We start from the raw sequence: 23,076 nt of genomic DNA, 5'->3' as shown, positions 1-23,076 counted from the left end.
CCAAATCCTGAGACTGATGAGAAAGAAAGAGGAAGGGAAGAAAGAAAAGCAGACTACGGAAATGAGAGGCAGAAACGATGAGGACCAAATGAGATGGTAGAAAAGGAAAGAGGGGGTGACTATCACTACAGTCTGACTACATGAGAAAGTGAATGAAGCTGCTGGCCAAAAAATCACTGGAACACTATAAATTTTGATTCCTTTCCCTAAATTGCCTGCATTAAATTTTCAGCCAAACAGAAATGAGACAAAAAATGAATGGGAGTTTTCCCACCTTCCCTTCTGTTCCTTTTTCCTTCCCACCCCTCCCAGTTCAGAGACTTCAGCGTCTGAAGAAGCAGGAACCAGAAAGGGTGCCCTGCAGAAGTACGGGCATCAGTGTGTCTGCTCTAAGAGGTTGGGAGATTGTTGCCCTGAGCAAACAAGTCAATATACGGAGGATGATGGTATCAATGGGAGTCAGGTTTCTCGCTGTCTGAAAGGATTTATAAATGTGGAAAGAGGAAGGCCTAGCAAGAACTCTGAGGTGTTGGACTAGACCTAAGTACTGGAATGATCTCACAGATTTAAAAAGAAGACAGATGCAGAACTAGATCTGGATGTATGGACACACACATGACAACCAGTAGCATTGAGCGCTTCGAGTGACTGGATTTTGGTGTCTAAATACCATCCTCCACTAAAAGGAACCTTGGGAAAATGGCGGATCCAAGGCTGGGGCAGGGAAATTTCAAAACCACCCTGGGACAACCGGGGCCAGAAAGGAAGGAAATGCTCAAAGAGTGATGAGGGCATGTTGAAGAACAAAGAAGCCCGCCTATGGAGAGCATCTCCACTGGTCTCATTTGGACTTGAACATCAAAATAAATCATGAGAGTATTGTTTATAACCTATCTAATAAAACAGGAGCCCATGTGTCTGCACAAGTACAAACAAAGAATGAAAAGATAAATCAATGAGGAAGGAGGAAAAGTTCATCCTTCAATAGAATGTCAGCTCATAAACGTAGTAGAAATGACCAAAATGGAGAATCACTTTCTGGAACCATCATAGTGGCAGCTGATACAGGCAGAAGGTATCAGTGTGTGCCAAGGTTGGTGGTTGGAACTTTGATGAACAACAGGATACTGGCATTATATCAGAATATCCGCCCCCGCAACACACACAAAATACTGATCAATGACAAAGGGAAAAATCAATGACACCAACAGATGACCAAGGTTAATATCACCAGTGGTGGAAAGGGGGCATAACTTCTAGAGTATTCCTATCAAGACTGCACTGCCTTGGTCTGGCCATAAGGAAACATCAGCAGGCAAACAGCTGAGGTTCAGACTACAAAATGGAAAGTGCTGGAAACATGCAAGACAGGCAAAGACTTAAGGAAACATTCCAGACTGAAGGAGACTGAAGAGAAATGACAACTAAATACAGTCTGGAGATACCCTAAGACTAGAGAAAGAGAGAGAGAACTGGGAAGCTTGGAAGGGAAGGAGAGAGGAGGAAGACTGGGGAAAGCCAGGAAGGGAGGAGACGGGACAAGGGAGAAAAAGAGAGGGACCAAGGCAGAGGGAGAATAATTTCTCATTATCTAGACAGTCAGCAAAACTTTAATGGAGTCTGTAGATGGTTGTGTGGCATCAATGCTGATTCCCTGCTCTGGAGGCCGGAAGGGTAGTTATGTGGGAAAGTGTCTTTCCTTTGGAGTGGTACACAGTGGAACGTTACGGGTGAGGGGGAATTAGGTCATACGTAGTTTATATTTTAGATAAACAGACAAACAGGAAGAGCAAATGCAATAAAATGGCAATAGAGGGTCTAGGTGACAGAGCTGGGAGAATTCTTTGCATTGTTCTTGCAACTTTTCGACAGGCACAAAAGCATTTACAAGTTTAGCAAAGAAAGCGGGAGGTAGGAGGGAGTAGTGGTGGATGAGAAGAGGCTGTGGGGGGACGGGCCAGCGTGGTGGGGAGCCCTGGGCTCTGGTCGTGGTGGGAGAGGACGGGGGGCCCATTAGGGTTCCGGCGTGCCTCCTGACTCAGAGCCAGAAAGGAGCTGAGCACCCAGAGCCTCCTGTTCTGACAGACCCGTGAGGTCTGAGTTTTCCTGGAGGTCTGAGAATATTCCAAGATGGAAGGGCCGGAGAGCAACCGCACGAGACCGCGGGGAGTGGGAACCAGTGGATGGGGAAGCCTGTCCGGGAGGTCAGGCAGCACCGCCCGCAGGGCCATCCCCACAACCCCTGCCTTGGTCTCACCTAGCGATCCAAGGTCTCCTGGGAGACTGCTTGGTGGGAAAGGTCTGTTAAAAATAGAGGAATCTGGAATCCAATCAACCAGAAGCCAGGAAGAGCTGAAGCAATTACCATAATCCTGGTGGAAAATCACCCCAATCTCCTTTGTCAGCCTGTCCTTGTCCGGGGAGTGGGGAGGGAAGAGGAGCAGAAATCGAGAGATGGCCCACACTCATGTGGGGGGCGGGGGGCGCAGAAGGAAAGGAACAAGACCAGCTCTGAGCCCTTGGCCCTCCTCTGCTTCATTCCAACCCAGATTTAGCTCTTACCCAAGTAGCTAAGATCCAATACACGAGCTATTCACCAGGAGGGAAAACACTTGAATGGTTTTCATTATCTTAAAAAAAATTGAGAAGGAAAGAAAAAAAAGGAAGAAAGAAACTCACACTAGTCAGAGCCCTGAGAGGAGATGAGTCAACCCGGATCACCTTCTCTCTATGCCGGGGACACAAGGTGCACAACCCCCTCCCACCCCCATCCCCCCACCCCTGCACTGAGCAGTGCCTGCGCTCCCTGGCAGCGGCAGATTGGAGCCAATGCAGGGGCTGAAGGCCCCCCGGGGAGCCTGGAGCAGGAAGTGTGAGCTCAAGTTAATGAGAGACACAGACTCTGAAATTCAGCTCAGCAGCTAAGAATATCTCCTGTGGACTAGAAAGAGTTCCTATGTCCCAGACCTTGGCATTCCTTTAAAAGGATAAAAAGAGCCAGACCTTCAGAAGAAGGGCCAGGGGTGGGGGGTGTCAGAGGACAGAGCACTGGAGAAGGAAGTGAGGCCTCTGAGCTGTCCCCCTGATGTGTCCCCTAACCTCTCGGTATTTTCAAAATGACAGAAGTGCCCTCATTCTCTGGCTTCTCCTTAATTCCACAATTCCGTGGTAAAACAATGCAACAGCTCTCAGAAAACAGTTAAGACATGCGTGTAGAGACGCACAGAAGGTATGACGAGACTCATACCTCAAATTGTTCACAGTGATTTTGGGGAGGGAGGCATACGGGGAAACTTATAGAAGACGTTATGGATTTCTATATAATATAAATATTTATTTTTTAAAAGATTTCATTTATTTATTTATTTATTTATTTGCGAGAGTAATCAAGAAAGAGAGAGAGAGATTGAGAGAAGTTGCTGGGGAGGAGCAGAGGGGAAGGGAGAACCAGACTGCCATTGAGCAAGGAGCCTGATGTGGGACTCGATCCCAGAACCCTGGGATCATGACCTGAGCTGAAGGTAGTTGTATAACCGGCTGAGCCACCCAGGTGCCCCTCATGTACATTTTTAAGCAACTACTATGAAGTCATTTTATTGCTAAATTAAAAATCACAAAACAGTGAACATCAGGGACACAGTTGTCAAAAGCAACAAAAACTTCTATAGCAAAAGACTCATGATCAAATGAGAATAATCGCAGGCAAATTCACATGCATAATCTATTCCAATGAGAAAGAACTGGAATTGTGTGTTGTATTTAGCATTTCCTATAATAACCAGAGAGGCAAATCTTCCTTCAAGGCCCACATCAAATGTCATTTTTCTCTGGGACTTTTCCTGTCCCTTTCTCTTTGCCACATTGTGCCCTGTTTCCAGCCTTCCAAAAGTAAATTGTTCTCTCCACTGTGTCCCCAAGGCTCTGGGGATAATCTTTCAGGCCCTCATCCCGTGAAATTTGATTTGCTCTTGTCTGCGTCTCTCAAAATAGGACTTTGTGTGGTTCCTCATGTTTGGATGGCAGGTTCTAGCACAGGGCCTGGCCCATGGCACATGCTCCAAAAGGTTTTGTAGAATCAGACACACTTTCGTGCAACCTGACCCATGCATGGTTACCTGGTTTTCTCAGTCTCTCCCAATTAAGAACATCCCATCTGTTCTTCATATTGGAAATCCATAGCAGTCAAAGCCTAATGTGGAGCGTGGGGGGTGTACTCTCCTTAAAACATGTTCCAGATCATTCTTGACGATGCCATTCACCCTCTTCCCGGTCCCTAGGATCCCAGGGACATCCCTGCTCCTGTCACTGAACTGGTGAGTCAACTCCCTAACTGGGAGGGAATGCATGCTGAAAAGGGGAGCAGCTCAGGGAGGGCCTCCCAGGGGAGTAACGGGCCAGCTGCACAGCTCGGCCCCGTGGCGGACGCCCAGGACACGGAGCCCTGGGCTGGGCGCTGGGAGCCCCTGGCCCTTGTTCTGGAAGACTCTTGCCCTCTTTGCCTCTCACAAGGGTGAAGTGAGGTCACGCTGGGGAATGGCGGGGGAAAGCGGAGACACTGCGGAGCTGGGATCTGTGATGATCAAACTCCGTGGGTCACTCTGACTCATGACAAGTCATCAACTCACTTTCAAACTACAAATTAGTCGTGACAGTCACCCAGATGAACATCACATAGCTTATTTCAGCGGAGATGCAGTAACAGTTTACCTATTTATATTAATTCAGGGGATGGGGCTTTTCAGTCCCATCTTTTTCACTCAATGCCTTTTCTAGGAGGAACCAGAACTTCCGAGGAATCCACAGTACTGGGCCCGGGGGAGTCTGGTTGCTTCGACTTGTTCGACTGCCCTCGGCAGACCACCCCTTCCCCCGGCGGGGGCTGTACTCATACGCTCCGTCCCTTCCTTCAGTGCTACTCCAGACCCGCGCTATGGCAGCAGTTTTAAGAGGCTCGATTTTCCCATCCTCTCCCCTGGCGAGGCTTTCTGTGTGAGCTGGGGGTGGTTGCGGGCACAGTCAGGGCACTGAGTGCCATCTCTGTCTGTCAACAGTTCCTACGAAAAAGATGACAGAGAAAAGTAACACACTCCATATCCCCACTGACCTAGACATGACCTCCTTGGCCTGATCGACCACCATCCTCGCCGTGGGTTTTTTTTTTTAAGATTTTATTTATTTATTTGTTGGAGTGAGGGAGCCCCAGCAGGGAGAGCCGCAGTCAGAGGGAGAAGCAGACTCCCTGCCCAGCAGAGACCCTTATGCCGGACCCGATCCCAGGACCCTGAGATGGTGACCTGAGCCAACGGCAGGCTCTTAATCGGCTGGACCAGCAGGCGTCCTCCAGCCGCACCTTCTTTCACTTCATTTATCCCAGCATCACCCAGCTCCCTGCTGCCAGTGCCGTCCGCCGCTCCTGCCTTCGCCTGGCTCTCCTTTCCCACGGCAACTCCACGTTCCCATTTCTCCACCTGGCAAACTCCTACTCTTCCTGCAAAGCCTCTCTGACGCCTTGGCATTTCAGCCATTTTTCCAGACCAGCAACAATGTGAGAGCAGGCACTCAGACTTACTGCCCCCCGAGCAGCCAGCACATAGCCGACTGGAGGCTCTCAGCGAACGTTTGTTCAGGGAATGCCATCACTGGAGCGAAGCCTCCGGTGCCCGTTCTGGCTGACACTCATGACGCTCAATCTGTAACCTCCTATTTACAAGGTGGACTTGCTTTCCCAGCCTCCGAGTTCTTCAAGGGAAGGGGATGAATGAGTCAGTCTCTAGCAAGGAGCCTGGATGATTCCCTGGAAGTGCTCGACACGTGTTTGCGGAATAAATGAAGTTGCAGAGAAACCTAAGATGTTCTTACCGCCAGCTCAGCGAATGCAAACTCATAAAGCCCAGAAGATATTCCAAGTAACCTCTAGACCTCAGCTTTCTGAGTTATAAAGCGAGAGTCGAAAGTCATGACCTCCTCCTGGCTCGAAGGCTCTTTAATTTAGAAAGGTAGCGATCATCACAATCACCAGAGCCCAACAAATCCTGACCAAAAGGCTTGGCACGCGGCCGCCGTGGAAGAGATTCCTCTAGAGCAGAGACTATTGGTAAAGGCGTTCCATTTATTCGAAATGCCTAAAGTCCTTTACCTTCAAGATAAACCAGTATCCAGCGGTGATGGGCTGCATGTGGAAGGCACATGTGGGAATTCAGAGAACAGTAAGGGAACGCGCGTGTTTTCACATGCTTTTGTCGGTTGTGTTTCGGCCCTGGAAAGCACTAACGTTTTTGTGACCCTTCAGAGGGTCGAGCTGCTGATACTCCACACCTGACTGATGGGGCTGGTGCCGGCATGGAGCCACCAGCAGGCACGAGAGTCACTGTCCCTACGAACGATTATTTCACGATGCAGTGACAGCACACTCAGGGGCGCTTGGGTGGCTCAGTTGGTTAAGCATCTGACTCTTGATTTCAGCTCAGGTCACAATCTCAGGCTCTGGGATGGGCATGGAGCCTGCTTAAGGTCCTCTCTCTTAAACATTTAAAAAAAATTTTTTTTTAAAAAAGTGACAGCACTCACATGGGCCAAGTGTCAAATACACAGCTTGAATCATTGGTGGGTACAACAGGCTTAACCTCTACCGACTGAATTTATAGAGCACATACTCTATGCCATACAGAATCCTGGTGAGGAGCACCGAATAGAACAAAGTCCTCTCTCCTTGAGGGCCTGCATTTTAGTGAAGGAGACAGGTAACTGAAGAGTCATACAGAGGCATAGTAAGTCTCGTGGTCCTCAGTACTGTGGAGATACAAGTCAAGGGGGCAGACAATGCCTGCAGTGCTCCAGGAAAGCTCTCTGCTAACTCCCTGCCTTATGCCAGCACTATAGACATCAAGGTTTCTCTTTTGGGTGTGAAATTTTCTCCTGGGGTTACATGAAATGTTCTTTCCTATCAGGAAGGCCAATGGAGCAGTATTCACTAGAGTTATAAGAAGAATGGGGTGCCTGTGGGGCTCAAGTGGGTTAAGCGTCTGACTCTTGATTTCAGCTCAGGTCCTGATCTTGGGGTCATGGGATCAAGCCCCACATAGGGCTCTGTGCTCAGCCCCTCTCTGCTCCTCCCCCAAGCTCTCTTTCTCTCTCAAATAAATAAATAAGATATTTTTAAAAATTAAAAAAAAAAAAAAAAAGAGGGATGCCTGGATGGCTCAGTCAGTTGAGCATCTGCCTTCAGCTCAGGTCATGATCCCAGGGTCATGGGATGGAGTCCCACATCAGGTTCCTTGCTCAGCAGGGAGCTTGCTTCTCCCTCTGCCTGTGGCTCCCCCTACTTGTGCTCTCTCTCTCTCTCTCTCATAAGTAAACAAAATTAAAAAAAAATAAATTTACAGATTTGTTTAAAAAATTTAAACAAAAAAAAGAAGAGAAGAGAAAACTAAAATGGTGATGGGTTTTGCCTATGGAATTACAGCTCGTGGTCCCCAGTGGAGCATCTGCGTTCACCTGACAATTCTAAGAAATCAGGAGAACAGAGACTCTGACTTGTCTTCCTCTTTCCTTTTATTTGGCTAACTGATAAATATGTAAAGTCAACCGGATCATCCCAGAAAATGCATTTTTTACTGCTATGGCTGCCATAATAAAATATTTTGATTTGATATAAGTAATAATTCTGGAAGTTGGACACATGAATTGGTATGTGACACAGCCCAGGGCTGAGCAGGTGGAACCCAGCTCCGACACGCCCCTGTGTGGTGTGTGCTGAGACACAAACCAGGCAACAACATTCCAGAAGGCTAGGGAGGTGAGTCGTCTGGCTCGAACACGTCAGCGGTCTCCCCATTATTCCCAGCCACGTGTGGATCTACCTGGTCCATCACCTCAGTCTCCCAACCAGCCTCCCTGCCTCGGTCTCTGTGCCTCAGCTCGACTCTCCATCCAGCAGCCAGGGCTGGCGATCACTTAAAAACCCAAATCAGATGGAGTATCCCTCATGTAATACCTTTCAAAGGCTTCTCATCATCCTTGGAGTAAAACCTGAGTCCTCACCACGGCCTGCGAGCCTTTCACCATTTGGCCTTGGCAATTTGAACCACCTCCTTGCCTAGCACTTTTCCCTTTGATCATTCCATGGCAGCTACCCTGTCGTGCTGTTCCCCAAACACCAACCTCACTCTTGACCTCAGGGCCTTTGCACCTGTTTGCCCCTCTTCCAGGATTGCTCTTCCCCAGAAACCATGTGGTTCTCCCTTATTTCTTTTGAGTCTCTCAACAGTCATCTCCTAAAGGGGCCTTCCTTACCTACCCCATCTGCAACAGGCACCTCCACTTTTCTCCTCCATGCTACCTCTCATTAGCTGACCTTATCCATTTGCTCATTTTCTTGGTTAAGGCCTGTGCTTTCTACCAGCATATAAATGCCACAAGAACACAGGCTTTGTCTATTTTGTCTATCTTGTTCCGTGCCTAGAATAGCAGCTGGCACAAAGTAGGTGTTTAATAAATACACGTGGACTAACCCCCAAAAGACACTGGTGGAATTATGTTCAACATGTCTCTCGTCCCTGTTTTCACCAGCCGATGCCAGCATCTGACTTCCTCGAATGCCGAGTGACTTCCAAATAGCTGTCTTTGTGCTAGACCTCTTATCTGAGTGACAGGCTTAAATATCCAATTGCTTACTATACATCTTCACCCCGATTCCTGGAAGACTCCTCAAGACTCCTCAGCAGGATCTCTGCAAAGCCCTGACGGTGTGTCCTCCTGCTTCCACACAGAGCCCACCCTAGTGCTCCTCGTCTCAGTGAGCTGTGTCCCCCCTCCACCCCCCACACAAGGCAGACACCTGAGGGTCATTCTCGAAGCCCCCTTCCCTGCTTCCCCCATGCCATTCCACCACCCAGGCCTGTCCACCCTTCTCCATCTCTGCAGCCACGACTCCTATCCCAGCGACCACCGTTTCGCTCCCGGACTGGTGTGACTGTCTGTAACTGGCCTCCCCAGTTCTAACCCTGGGCCCTTCCAGCTGTCTTCCAAGCGGCAGCCAGTGCACTCCCCCAAAGCACACCTCTGATCATGTCAGTCCTGAGCTTGAGTCTGTGGCCTGCTTCCCTCTGCTTGGGATAAAGATTGGAAGCCTTGATATGGTTTCCGTAAACAGGGCTTGTGGAAACAGTTGGACAAGTCACGACAAGCTGAACTGCCTCCATTTCTCAGAGATTCCTGGAATACCTCCAAGACCAGTTGCCTCGAGCTCTCAAGTGCCCTCCACCCCTGCTGCTCCGACCACTCTGTCCCCTCCCCAGATTCTCCCCCTCCATCAGCAGCTACAGTGTGGCCCAGCAGGTGGACACCACCCCCTGCACACACACACACACACACACACAATGTGTGCACACGCAGATGTACACACACAGCACTGGTCCTGGGACACACTATCCCGACTGTGGTGACTATCACCACTAGCCAACTGCGGTAGTCATCGCCCCTGCCCATAAGTCCCAGCAAAATCCTGAATTCACCTCTGCAGCCTCATCTGGAGCCTCTGCACTGCAGCCACTCTGGCCTTCCTTAAACTTTCTGTGCTTTTTCCCTGCCTCAGGGACTTTGCACAGGCTGTTCTCCATGATTGGATTTTTTTCAAGATTTATTTATGTATTTGAGAGAGAGAGAGAGAGAGTGCATGTACACAAGAACCGGGGGGGGCGGGAAGAGGGAGAGAATCTTCAAGCAGACTCCCATCTGAGCGCCAAGCCCACAGGACTCAATCTCATGACTTGAGATCACGACCTGAGCCCAAATCAAGAGTCAGATGCCTAACCGACTGAGCCACCCAGGGACCCTCATCACTAACTCCCATCACTAACTTCCTTCCTCCCATCACTAACTTCTACTTATCCCTTCCTCATGGTAGCCTTCTCTAACTTCCAACTTTAGGGCAAGTCTCATGTATTCTCAAAAAATCCTATGCCTTTAATTCACAGTTCCAAACACACTTCAGTTTGCCTCCTACTTACGTGCTTACTTGATGGCTAGCTCTCACGACCAGTAGACTACAGTTCAGAGAAACTGAGGACTGGGACTTTTCTGCGTACTATCAAGTCCCTAAGACCCAGTGCTCCGTCCGCATCTGGAGATACACAGGAAGACACTGGCGACTTGGGTCTAAAGCCTGTCGATGGCTTGGCTTAAGGAAAGCATCAGGCATTCATACAAAGATACTGATGATGCTGTGTATGTGTGTGTCCTTGTGTGTGAATCTGCTCTTTTCTATATATAGAACAATGATGACGATCAAAATTAGTAGACATAATCCATGCATTAAGGAGACTGCCCTGAATACTCAGATGTCTCTTACATAAGCCAAGAGTTCCTCTTCTCACACTGCTTAGCGTAATTACTTCCTATTATGGCAAACAGCACTTATCCTTTCCACAAAACATACTATCTGAAAGTGTGTTACTTATATAAGGATTAGCGTTTGCTGCATTCCTGCTATCACCGTCCACCAGTTCAAAAGATTCAAGCCGGGGCCCCAGGGCAGGAGCCTGTTTTAGCGTCTCAAAACAATGAATGCATGTTCCGAGAAGAAGGAAGCTCTGGTCCCCTCGTGTAGCCAGCCCTGCGAACACTGGAAAGCCCCAGCAGTGTCCCCAGGGCTGCACTGATGTGTTTAATGAGGGTGTCAGTTCGGCTGCTGTTGTCTCTCCCTCCCCCGTCCCTGCGTCACTCTTCCCTCCAGAGCACAAGGCCAACCACCCTCGGGCTGGCATGATGGGAGCAGCACAGGCTCCTCCCCGGGACCGCTGTCTGCTCCTCCTTCACCTGCGGCAGCCACGAGCAGGAGACCCACACAGCCCAAGGTCCAGGGAGTCAGGGCAGGGGGCCCTAGGGATAAGCCAGCCCCGGGGGGCTTTGCAGGACCCCAAATCCTTCCCTTTCTGCCCCCTTGACACTCGCATCCTTGCTTGCAGCCATGTCCTCTCGGAAAGGAGGCCGGGGCTGAGCCAGGACCGCAGACACCCATCTGGGACTGGAGCTTCCCTTCGGTGCTCGCGGGGCTCGCCTGGAGCCCACCGGAAATAGTGTCATAAAGTGCAAAAATGCTTCGGGGCCTGCTTCTCCCTGAGCCTAAGATGAACCCCAGAGAGCCCCCAAGAGAGACGGGAGGGGGACGAGCCAGTGACACCCAGGGCCTCACCAACAGGAGACCAATCAGGACAAAGCCACTTCCCCAGTGTCATCAAAATCTTCCAATCTCACACCGAAAATAAGCCCTGGCTCAAGGCTTATGAGCGTCTGGTTGTCCCCATTTCTGCTAAATGGATTCCTCTGAGAGCATCTTAACCCTTGGAAGGCCTCTTGAAGGTTCGGCGCTCCTCGGACAGAGCTACACTGCAGAGAAGCCCTCCTCTGCCTTTCTGCTGCGGAAGCCTCGGAACTTTCCAGGTGGGCAGAGAGAGCCATTCCCCTGTCTGTGGGAGGCTGGGAAGACACAACCACAGTTGCTGAAGCAGGAGGCCCCTCTTTTGAGCCACTCCGACCCCAGGACTTGCTCCTTGCTCCGTATTTTTCTCCTCCATCCTCTTCCCTTGAAAGAAACGGGTTTGCAGTTTCCATCTGTTTTCCAGAGGCCACGCCTGGGCTCTGTGTGTTTGGTGAGCATCACTACAGAGGCCCTCACCCTGTGGCGGTACACTTGGGTCGGAGGGGTGGGAGAAAGGGAGGGGGGCTTCCTGCCTCTACCCCATCCACAGACTCAAACCAGGGCACATGCTTGTCCCCCTCTGAAGTTCACGGCCGTGGGCTTCCTATCACACCTACTTTGTATTTCCTACCACACCACCCGCTCCAACCTCCCTGATCTTTGAGCTGTGAATTTACACCACAGAGGACCGACTGAATCCAAATGGGGTCTTGCCCTGAGAGAAAGAACAAGTGGAATGTTGCATTTTAAGCAGGGGGTGGGGTGGGGGGGGGGACAGGTGGTGAGAAGGCAGGGGGACAGGGGCACATGGCCTTCTGGGAACTTGCCCCTGATAGCTTTAAAAGCAATCTAGTGCACTACAACACAACGAGCCTTGAAGACACTGCACTACATGAGAAGGACAAATACGGTGTGATTCCACCTTGAGGAGGGACCTAGAGCAGTCGGAGTCATAGAGACAGAACGTCAAGCTGTGGCAGTCAGGGGTTTGGGGGGCAGGGATGGGGAGTTACCGCCTAACAGATGCAGTTTCAGCTCTGCAGGAGGAACAGTGTTCTGGAGAGGGACGGTGGTCCTTGTCATACCACAACATGAAAGTACTTTATCCCATTGAACTGGACACTCAAACATGGTTTAAGATGGTAAATTCCATGTTACATGTATTTCACCACAATTACAAATAATTTGCTGATTAAAATGGTTAGAAAAAAAAAGTATTCTCATTAGAAACTGATTTAGGACAGGTGCCCCATTAATTGAATTGGCTGGCCAAACCAAGCAAACCAAACCAAGGTCATCCAACCCACCAGCTCAAGCTATACCCCTGTTCTCTCTCGATGATAATTTCCTCTCTGTTCAGTCAATTCCTAGACCTCTGGCCCCAAACCTGACTCTTTGCCCTCTGCTCCGTTCTGAACACATGAAGTCTCTTACTGGCACCACCTGTCACCAAACACACAGCTTAGCCCCGGGAACCTCCAGAGAAGCTGTTCAAGCCACGGCGGCTCTCAGCCTGAGCCGGCCTCGCTTTCATCAACACCTGACAGAGGAAGGGAGGAGCCATCACGACTTCCTTCTCAGCACAGCGAGAACCCACAAAGGCTGCTAGTAGACAAAGGAGATTTAATGTCACTACCGATACAACATCCTTCAAAGGCCCGCTCTCCTGCCCCCCTTCAAAGGCCACATGTTCTAAGACCACAGCGGGAACCAAGGCCACTTCTGAGGGAAGAGGCAGCAGGGGATGGAGCCCAGGCCCGGCCCACACAGTTCGGGCATCAGTCCTTCTCCATGGGGCCCCGGACCGTGTCTGGGATGTGAACACCAAGGTTAGGGCCTTCAGCAGGCAGGAACCCTTGGGGATTTTTGAGGCCACTGGGAAAAGGTTAATAGAGGCAGATTAAAGCTGTCAGGAAATGGTACCGGGCAAGAGGCTCTCTTCAGAGACCATGTGCCTGTCCCCACCCCACGTACCTGGTTACAGGTGTTAATGTCTACGCCGTTCCGCAGGTGATCCAAAGCTTTGTCCAAGTTACCTGATCTTGCCGCCCTCAGAAAGCTGGTAGCAGCATCGGCCTGTGAGGAGAAATGGGAGGCTGTGAGCGTGCTCTGGGGGGAGGACTTCAAGACCCCATTCAGGCCCAGGACTGCGAAAAAGGGCCTAAGTCTTGGTGACAGCCACTACACCCTCCTATTACGGCTCCCCAGTGCCTCCCCCCACACTCGGTGCCCACCGTGGCGCCCAGGCGTAGGATGGGCCTAGAGTCCCTGAGTAGACGGCTTTCAGGTCTGTCATAGGAGGCTGCTTCAAGCCCACCCTCCCTTCTTGGTATCTTTATAAGCAAACACTCTTGGCTCGGGCCTATGATGGACCAGCCTTTGAGAAGGACCCTGGTCCAACCATGAACATTCAGTACTGCCTGGTGTCCTGCTGCTTCGATGTTCCCAAGGGCTCCTTGTTCTTATGGAGGAGCCTAGAGCACAGAGCCCCTGACCCCAGGGAGTCACAGATGCGGGCATCAAGGGGACCTTACAGGTGCCCCTGGCCACTATTTTACGGGTTGGTTTTTTTAAGTACCCAGCACCTAGCACTTACTGAGCATTAAGAACCATTACCAGCCCCTCATGTTGACTATCTGTTCACATATCCCTGAGATACACATTTAATACTCATTGTCTGAAAACTCCAAGAAGGAGTTCTGCGCCCCCCCCTTTCACAGATGAGAAGCCAAGGGGCAGAGAGCTGATGCCACTCGTGCAGAGTCCCGCAGCAGGCACGAAACCTACCCTGGACTCACACGCACACAACCTGCCTCTGAAATCTATGAACTTGACCTCCTTGCTCTGCTGCCAACTTAACGTGAGCTTTAGCTGGCAGATGACCCTCAGAAGCGCTCGTGCAGGAGACTAAAACAAACCCTTTCCACGGCCGCTGCTCGGCCACCAACACCATGGCCACTGAGACCCAGCTACCGAGTAATACAGGCTACTGCAACTGTCCTATCAGCACAAGTGCTGAGCTCTGTGCTCGGCACAGGGTGCGTGTCCAGATGGGCAAGGGCTGTCACGTGACACGTCATGCATGAAGCGTGCGCCACCAGTCCCTCAGGAGACCCACCCACCCCTCATGGTTCCCTCTCCTCGAACGGGTACTCTGTCTCCCTCCTTCATGCTTCCTCCTCGGAGACCATGCTGTGGTGGGCAGAATGGTGGCCCCAACAGATACGTCCATGCCTGAATGCGTGGAACCTGGCATTTGGAAAAAGAGCCTGTACAGATGTAACTAAGTTATAGGTCTTGAGACAAGACCCATGTAGATTACGTAGGCTGGCCCTAAACCCACTGACAAGTATCCTTATGAAAGATCCAAGAGAAGGGACACACACTCACAAGAAAACCTGATGGAAAGACCGAGGCGGACATCAGCGTGGCACAGCCGCAAGCCAAGGAAGCCAGCAACCAGCAGAAGCTAGAAGAGGCAAAGAGCAGACCCCCCCCTCCCCCGAAAGCCTCCACAAGGAGCACGGGCCTGTGTCACCTGGATTTTAGACCTCTGGCCTCCAGAGAATAAATTTCCGTTTTCTGCCAGCATCCTGAACACGGTGTCAAACAAAAGTCCGCGATTAAACCTTGAACCCCTCCCCGGAGCAGAGCTAGGTGTCTTTGCCAATCAAACAGTCAATCCACAGCAGAAAAGACTTTCCAGCCGCGCAGACACTACCTTCACCCTGGAGGGCTGTCCTGTCCCTTCACTCTGCCGCCTCCAGCCTCCAGGATGCCGCTAGAAGATCTGCTTCCTTCCTCGGCCTCCAAGCACACCCCACTCCACCCCTACCTTGCTGACCTCCCGACAGTCCTGATTTCCTGCCAACCCTCTCATATTCCAAGCCCCACATGCCCTCCCCCAACACCCCACTCCATTCTGTAAGTTCAAACCCAAGCTCTGCGTCCACCTGTTCACAACATACACACACTTGGGGGGAGGGCACCTGCAGGGGGTGACTGGATGGCACAGTCAGCTTGGTGTCCGACTCTTGGTTTGGGCTCAGGTCGTGACCTCAGGGTCTTGATATAGAGCCCCAGCGGGGCTCTGCGCTCAGTGTGGAGTCTGCTTAAGGCTCTCTCTCCCTTAGGGCACCTGGGTGGCTCAGTCGGCTAAACATCTGCCTTCATCCCAGGTGATCCAGTCTTGCATCACGCTCCTTGCTCAGTGGATCCTGCTTCTCCTTCTCCCACAGCCTGCTGCTCCCCCTGCTTGTGCTCTCTCCAACCACCCCCCCATCAAATAAATAAAATCTCAAAAAATAAAAACAAAAAAAGACTCTCTCCTTCTCCTTCTGCCCCTTCCCCCTCTCTAAAATAAATAAACAAATCTTTAAAAACAAAAACCAAAAATACCATACACACACTTGGATCTCACTGCCTCCAACACAGGGGGCAGGAAAGCCCCTTCCTCCCTCCTCCTTTGTCCTCCCGGGCCGTCTGCCTCCAGCCCCACACCCAGATTATTCCTGGGACCCTGAAGCTGTCCTTGGATACTCAATATGAACCATTTTAAAATCTAGAAACAGGAGCTTGATTTTTTTTTTTTAAATGTATTTTAAATACATCTTTGTCTCCGCAGACAAACTGTTTACTTCTTGGGGCAAGGACCAAATCTTCCACCTCTTTGGAAATCCTTCAGAGCCTGAAATGTCTGCTAAGCTACAATCCCCCTTGGCCGAAAACACAAGGCCCCTGATGTCCTTTTAGGTTCTCGGCTAGGCCTCTGCGGTGGGGGAGCTATCCCAGAAACGAGGATCGCTCTGTTGGTTCCCTGTGAGCTAGATTCCCAGAGAAATCAGACTCAAGGTGTAGTCGCTCAGAGAAACGTCTGTACCGGCTGAATCAGAAAGTCTGTCTGGATTGAACTGTTGGGAAAAATAACTAAATTTTTCCCCAAGAATGAGAGTGTTTGAGAAACCTATCCCACCTACCCAAGCTACCTTCTGCAGCACATAAGAGCATTCAGGATGGAAAGCTGAGCATGGCAGATAAAAACAGCGCAACGTGACACAGCAGTAGTGTGGCCTTCCGGGGGACCCGACTCCAGGAAGTGAGGCACAATATTTATGAAAGACAGACAAGCAAATAAACAGAGGGCAGGGAAAGCCCAGTCAGGAGTAGGTTGTGGAAAGTGAAAAAGCATGTGGTTTGTGCACTCTAAGAATGGAATTACAACAGTCATTATCAGTCATTGGGCACATGTCTTTCCAACACGGTACCTATCTGTCCTTATCACAACCGGGGAGGTAGGTACCATCATCATCCCCATTTTAGAGGTGATAAAGCTGAGGTCTGGAAAGGTTAATAACTTGCTCGGGTTCTGCAGTTAGCACTCTGGGATTCAGCCCAAGGTTCCCTGATGCAAGCCACTTCACTGCCCTTGACCCCGAGATGCATCCCCAGCAATTTTAAACCTGGGGCCGCCCCAACAGACTGTGGGAGCTGGGAGGAGCCACATGTCTTTGCCAATCAAGAGTCAATCCATGGCAGGGAAAGGGTCCCCGGCAAGTCCCAGCTCTAACTCTGAGGGCTATGGTAAGCCCGAGACAGGCCTCGAGAATGGGACCATCACATCCCAGCCCTTTCTTCTGGGGATAGTAAAACCAGTGGTAAGAATAAAGTGACTGGCTAAAGTCACCTATACAGTTAGAGGTGAAGTTCAATTGCTGAGGTCTTTTCATTTTCTGTTTGGCCTTCTCTAGCATAGAGTAGTCCCAGGATCCTCAGGGTATCTTACAGGTGAATTATAGATAATGGTGTCACTCCCACTGTGTATCACTCAGTTTAATTGTACAATACATTTGCTGAGCTCCTATTTCAAGTCCAGGATTCTGCTAGGGCAAAAAGAAATAGAATAAAAAATCAGAACATAGGTCCCTGCCCTTATGATTTGAAAAACAAAGTGACAGAGTTATAAAGGGGTCATTCGTGCACACACGCACTCATGGATTCATTCCGCCAGCTTTCAGCGAGCACCTCTTGAAGCTAGGGAACATTTAAGCCATACAGCAAATGACCCTGCTTGGAATATGAGACCCATTCTCACCGCCTTGTTCTTCCAAGACCATGCTGCCCATCTATCTAATTCAATTACCTCCAAGTCAATGACCTGTCCCAGGTGCAATTTCCTGGTGCATCCAAGAACGGTCTGTGTAATCCAATAGGGCAGAAAGAGAGTCAAATGAGTCCAACACATTCCATTTAGAATGTTTACCCGAGTAGACACTAACCAGAGAAACAACAATGGCAACAGTGACAAAACGCTAACCAGACTCTCTCTGGGCTCTGATAAACTGGAGCAGGATTCGTGGCCCTCCCCAAGTCCCACCTGTCCCTGGGATGTGGGGCAGCCTCAGAGAGGCCTCTCTGTTCGAGGAAACTAGATAGAGGGCCTGAAGGAGGCTGTTCGCTGTGTTCCAGAAAATCAGTCCACAAGGGCCCCGAACCCTGTATCACACCAAGGAGCTGCCCGCCCCTCTGAGCACCCCACCAAGGCTGCCTGCTCGTGTCTTTGCCCCTTCCTCATCTTGAGCTTCATGTTAGTCTAATTTTACCTGTAAGAAAATTGCCTGCGCCTGCGTCGAGGGCAGGAAGGTGTATACACGTTTTGTCGCGTCCTTGGCCCACTTCCCTGCTGGCTAATCCACATGATGTCCCCGAACTCCCTTTCATAGCAAAATAGGTTTGCCTTTTTTTTTTTTTTTAAATGTTGTATTTATTTATTTGAGAGAGAGCGCTAGTGGAATGTAGGGACAGAGGGAGAGGGAGAAGCAGACTCCCTCCAGAGGGAGCCTGAGGCAGGGCTTGATCCCAGGACCCTGGGATCATGACCTGAGTTGAAGGCCGATGCCACCCAGGCGCCCCAAGTCTGTCTGTCTAAATCCCTTACTATGTTTGAGACACTTTACATAAATAATTCATTTGCCCCTCCCAATAATCCCAGGAGGCGGGTGCACTTATTGTCTATTCTGCCTAGATGAAGTGTGTGAGTCACAGAGAAGTTAAGTAACTTATCCAAAGTCACACAGCCAACATATGGCTTGGCCAGGATTTGAATCCAAGCAGCCTAACTCCAGGGTCTTTCTCTACACCCCTGTGCTATGCTGCTCCATGGGCCAATCACTTTTAGGGCTCATAATGCTCCCAGTTCAGCTCTGGCTGGAGGAAGCCTTCCCCCTGTGCTCAGAGGCCATGCCCGCTTTGGCCCTCACTTCAGGAGGAAGTAACGGAAGGGAAAGGAAGGGCCTCGAGTTCCCATCAGGACCGCTTGGAAAACGGAGGTGAACCCTTGGTTACCTGAGACACCCAGACTATTATTAAACTTGCACTTCCTGAGTGGGGTCATACGAATATAGCAATAGATAAGTAGCCCAGGGGGGTCAGTGTCCTGGGAGGGAGAGGCCGGAAGCACACTATGAAATGTCAGCGTGTCTGAACACATAAGCACGGAAGAGGCCAAGCATAGTTAAGTTTCAGGCTGAGGAAGAGACTCCCAGGGCCTCTTTTTACCTTCTCTGGGGCCAAGTTTGCTCAGGACAAATCATGAATTACTTTCTCAAGGTCTTTTAGTGCAAAAGTCAGGTCTAAAAAGGTGAATGGAAACTGAGCTAGTATCAGTAAACAGCGATAAGATAATAGAAATAAGAGAATATCTCTTTCCCTAGGGATGTTGTTTGAGCAAAATGCAGTTTCTTTAACAAGGCCATTGTCAGGACTCCCAGGAAGAGATTTCCAGATCCTTTAAGGTGGGGGTGGGAGGACAACCCCATCCACCACGTATCCAGCTGACAAAGGCAGACGGCAATTCTAGACCGGGAATTGCCTTGTGTCTGCTTGTGTTTGCGGGTTGAACTCCACGTCTGACCGCTCCTTTATACGCAGCACCTGGCTATTCCTAGGAGCCCCCGTCAGGCCTCGCAAGAAGAACAGCTAGCGACAGCGGGTGTGCCCTTCTGTGTGGCCTATGCCTTTATCCCACCGACTATGGAGAAACACAAGTGGCCCCTGGGCCACAGCGTGTGTTTTAGTTGTTTTCCATTTTTGTTCCCAGAAAGTTGTGTGGGGAAAGCTTCTGAACTCTCTCCAGGAGCCCCAGCCGGACTACCTTTGGCCAAGGTAGAATGGAACATATTAAAGGTGTCCTTAAGGTGTCATCAAAGGGGCAAGCAGGAGTCTCGGGTTCCCTTATCACCTCCCGACACAACTGCCAAGCCCGTGCACTTCCTGCCTCTGCCCTTGGAGGCTGGGTGATGCAGGGATGAGTGAGGAGTCCGAGTGGACCCCGATGCTGGGAAGATCTGGGGTGATCCCGCCCTGCCACTTGATGCTGTGCCTCCTACACGTTCCCAAACCTCAGTTGCCCCGTGGCCAAAACGGAAACGACACACGGCTAGCTGGGGGGGCCGCGAGGATGACAGGGTGTCCGGAAGGCACCTGCTCCCCAGCACACAGCAGGTCTGTCTTCTTCTCATCCCCATTCATTTCCCACTACCTCCAGGACCTCGGAACACTACGGCTTTTTAAGGTTGAGGGGTCAGATGTGCGGTGGGCAAGGCGCCCCCTCTTCCGCCAAGGCCAAGGCCAGGGAAGCGGCATCCCCGCGGGTGCTGGCGCGGGTGGGTCCCCAGCAGCAAAACCGCTCCGCGGGACTGTCCTCTGGGGCGAGGGGACGCGGCCTCGGCGTGGGCCCCGCGCGTCCGGGTCTCCTCCCCTTGCGCTCCCGCGTGCGCCCGCCTCACCCGGGCGGGCACAGGTCGGGCCGCCTCCCGCCACCGGCCCCTTCGCGGCGGCGGCAGCCTCCAGGCCAAAGGAATTTTCCTCTGGATCCTGCTAGAAGCCTCGGCGCCCGGCCGGCGTGAGGCAGCAGAAGGGCCGCCGGCGCGCGTCCCCGCACCCGCCCGGAAAGTTGGCGCCCGCCGAGCCCGGCGGGACCCGCAGCCCGCGGCCAGGGGCGCCGCGGCCCGGACCCCGCACGCCGGCGGCCCAGTGCGCGCCGAGCTCCCCGCCCGAGCGGCCGCGAGCAGGCCGTCCACTCACCGCAGGGTCTGGACCGGACCTGCCCTGTCTCGCTGCCATCGTCCGGCGCCCGCGCTGAAATCCGAGCCCGGCTCCCTGCTCCCCCTCCCCCGTTATCTGCTCGGCGGCGCGGGGAGCGCCAGCAAGTTACGCGGCATCTGGCTAAAAATACAGGCTCCCTCCGCCCGGCTCGGGCTCGGGCTCGGGCGCGGGCTCGGGCTCCGGCGCGGGCTCCGGCGCCCGGACCCTGCCCTCGCTCGCCCGCCCTCCAGCCAGCTAGCCAGCCGCTAATGGGAACTCTTCATTTTCTCTCCATTATTATGTCAGATGGGAAAGTTAATGCGAAGCGATCTCCGGAGAGAAGGCACCTGCTGCCAAGCCCAGCGGAGGGGGTGCGTGGAGGGTGCGGGTGGGGGTGCGGCCCCAGCTGCAGGTGCCGCCGGCCGGGCGGGGAGCGAGCGTCCTGCCGCTGCAGAAGGGAGGCACACACGTCCAATGGAGGTGAGGAGCTCCAAGCTGCAGGGAGCTCCCGCCCTGCCTCCCGCCACCCCGACTGCCCTAGTGAACGGGCCCCGGAGCCTGCAAAGACGGCCAGGGTGAGCTCAGCAAAGTCTATTTATGCCCCATAACCAATTTGCATGTTTTGAGCTCTTACACCGTGTCCTGAGATACCGGCTAATCAGCCTATTCCAGATTCTGCCAGAGAGCCGCGATGCAAAATGAAGCTGAGAGGCAGGACCCAGATCTGCTACTACCACCTCCCTCATCCCTCCAGCCTGAGGGGGTTAATGAAACATCACCCGGGGTAGGCTGGAAGCTCCTAGTTTTCTGTTCCGGGACTATCCTCACCTGAGGTCATTTCAGGGACAGATGTCAAAAACATGTTGGGGGGGGGCGAGGTGGTCAAGCCTTGGGGTGACCCCAGATTGTTAAGAACAGGTGATGACAAGTGATCAGCAAAAACAATGCCAGGTAACTAGGCTCCCCGCGAAATTGCTTGTTCAGACCATGGATGTTTTATATCGCGAGCCCGGCTTCCCCTTCGCTCAAATAGCATCGGAAGATACAATCCCAAATGCTCTTTTCCACCCCTCCTGCCCTGACACGTGGGTATGGTAGAGCTGTGTGCCTTGGTGAGGAATTAATGCACTGAGCACCCGTTAGGTGACGGACACATTGTCTTACCTCAATTAAGCCTCACAGTCACCCCAAAAGGTAGACGATGCTATTATGGTTGTAGGGACCAAGAAACGGAGCCCAGGGAGATAAAGGTTCAGGACCACGGTCACCACTAGTAAATGGAGGGTCCAGGGGACCCAGAGCCCTTCCACGAACAGCACTGGCAAGATTCCTAACAGAAGTGTACTTGGGGCCAGGAATAGATAATGTGGGGCATGCTCCTGAAGGTTAGAAACAACTCTGGGTGTTTTCCAAAGCGAAGTGCTCTTCAAAGTCGTTCAACAATTAAGGCAAAGTCCCAAATAAGTGGGATAAATAAAAATCAAGAGAAGAGGTCAATATATTGTCAAAGAAGAGTGATCTGAAGTATATAACGCAACTGACTCTCCCCCACAGGGGTGAAAACACTGGTATTTGAAGACTGCAGCATCGGAACATTCTGGGTCCGAGAACTTCAACATCATTACAGGATGAAATTCAGGCCCGGCCACCTCTGCAAGGGGACTGGGGAGCACCTGTCCTGCTATACCAAAGGGCAAGATGTCTGGGTGGGGGAAGTACCCCAGCCCCTCTCTCCCCATGCAAATGTTGTTAAAGCACACATCCCTATAGGGTCTTTGCCCCCCACCTCTTAAAACTGCCACTCAGATTTGCTAAAATCCTCTACGGAGAGTGCTTCAATTAATAAATTATGGTTACTGGAACAGCCCTGATCATAGCCCAGTGGAATAGCTCAAGGGATTCTAAAGCACTGTTCCGACATTGATGTTTAGAGAGAGCAAGAGGAAACGCCCTACCCAAATGGAAGATCAATACGCACGACACTTGAAAAAACCCTGGTAGAAGGGACTCGCGCAATAAAAGATCGACTCTTTTTCCTAACCGATCTATTGAGGTTTAACTGATATACCATGAACAGCATATTTAAAATGCTATGTACACCCCCATAAAGCCAACACTACAACCCAGATAACGAACCTCCAAAATCACCTCCAAAAGCTCCCTCTTGCATCCTCCAGCCTCCTCCAGCCTCCTTCCTCTTCCCTCCCGCCGGCTGGTCCGCACGGCCGCCGGTACTTGGACGGTCAGCCCTAGTGTCGACATTCTAACAGATGTGCGGCAGGAGTTCACTCTGGCGTTCACTGGCCTTTCTCTAATAACGAACGGTGTTAAACATCTTTTCAGGGGATTACGCACCATCCACATATCTTCCTTGATGATTTATCTGTTCAAATCTTTTGCCTGATTTTGAATCTGGCTGTTTGTTTTCTTATTGTTGAATTTTAAGCATTCTTTATATACAGAATATGTTTTTTTAAAAAAATATTTTATTTATTTGACAGAGAGAGACATAATGAGAGAGGGAACACAGGCAGAGGGAGTGGGAGAGGGAGAAGCAGACTTCCTGCCGAGCAGAGAGCCCAATGCGGGGCTCCATCGCAGCACCCTGGGATCATGACCTGAGCCGAAGGCAGCTGCTTAATGACTCGGCCACCCAGGCATCCCCAGAATATCTGTTTTTAAAGGTGTGATAAATTAAGACCTTGCAAATAAAGTGAAATATCATAGTTAAATATGAAAACATTCCCAGTCTAATTTTGGTACCCAGGTCTTATAACCGTTTAAGCCCAGTGTCCTTT

The 23,076-nt window shown here is 51.3% G+C and overlaps 1 protein-coding gene across 15 annotated transcripts in view; it reads right to left on the bottom strand.

The window, feature by feature from the left end:
- ANK1 (ankyrin 1) overlaps positions 1-23,076 on the bottom strand; it is a 207,698-nt gene that overhangs the window by 77,503 nt on the left and 107,119 nt on the right. For 14 of the 15 annotated variants that reach the window (XM_032328988.1, XM_032328990.1, XM_032328991.1 and 11 more), the window contains exon 2: positions 13,172-13,273. In XM_032328988.1, coding sequence (XP_032184879.1) covers positions 13,172-13,273 — 102 coding nt within the window. Of the gene's footprint in view, positions 1-13,171; positions 13,274-20,278; positions 20,845-23,076 lie in introns of those variants that run through there. The other variant, XM_032328992.1, reaches the window with a different exon arrangement.

The sequence above is a fragment of the Mustela erminea genome, chromosome 21 (assembly GCF_009829155.1).
Source record: "Mustela erminea isolate mMusErm1 chromosome 21, mMusErm1.Pri, whole genome shotgun sequence".
NCBI lineage: Eukaryota > Metazoa > Chordata > Mammalia > Carnivora > Mustelidae > Mustela > Mustela erminea.
Note: the sequence above shows the minus strand (reverse complement) of the source record. Positions and strands in the feature narration are given on the sequence as shown.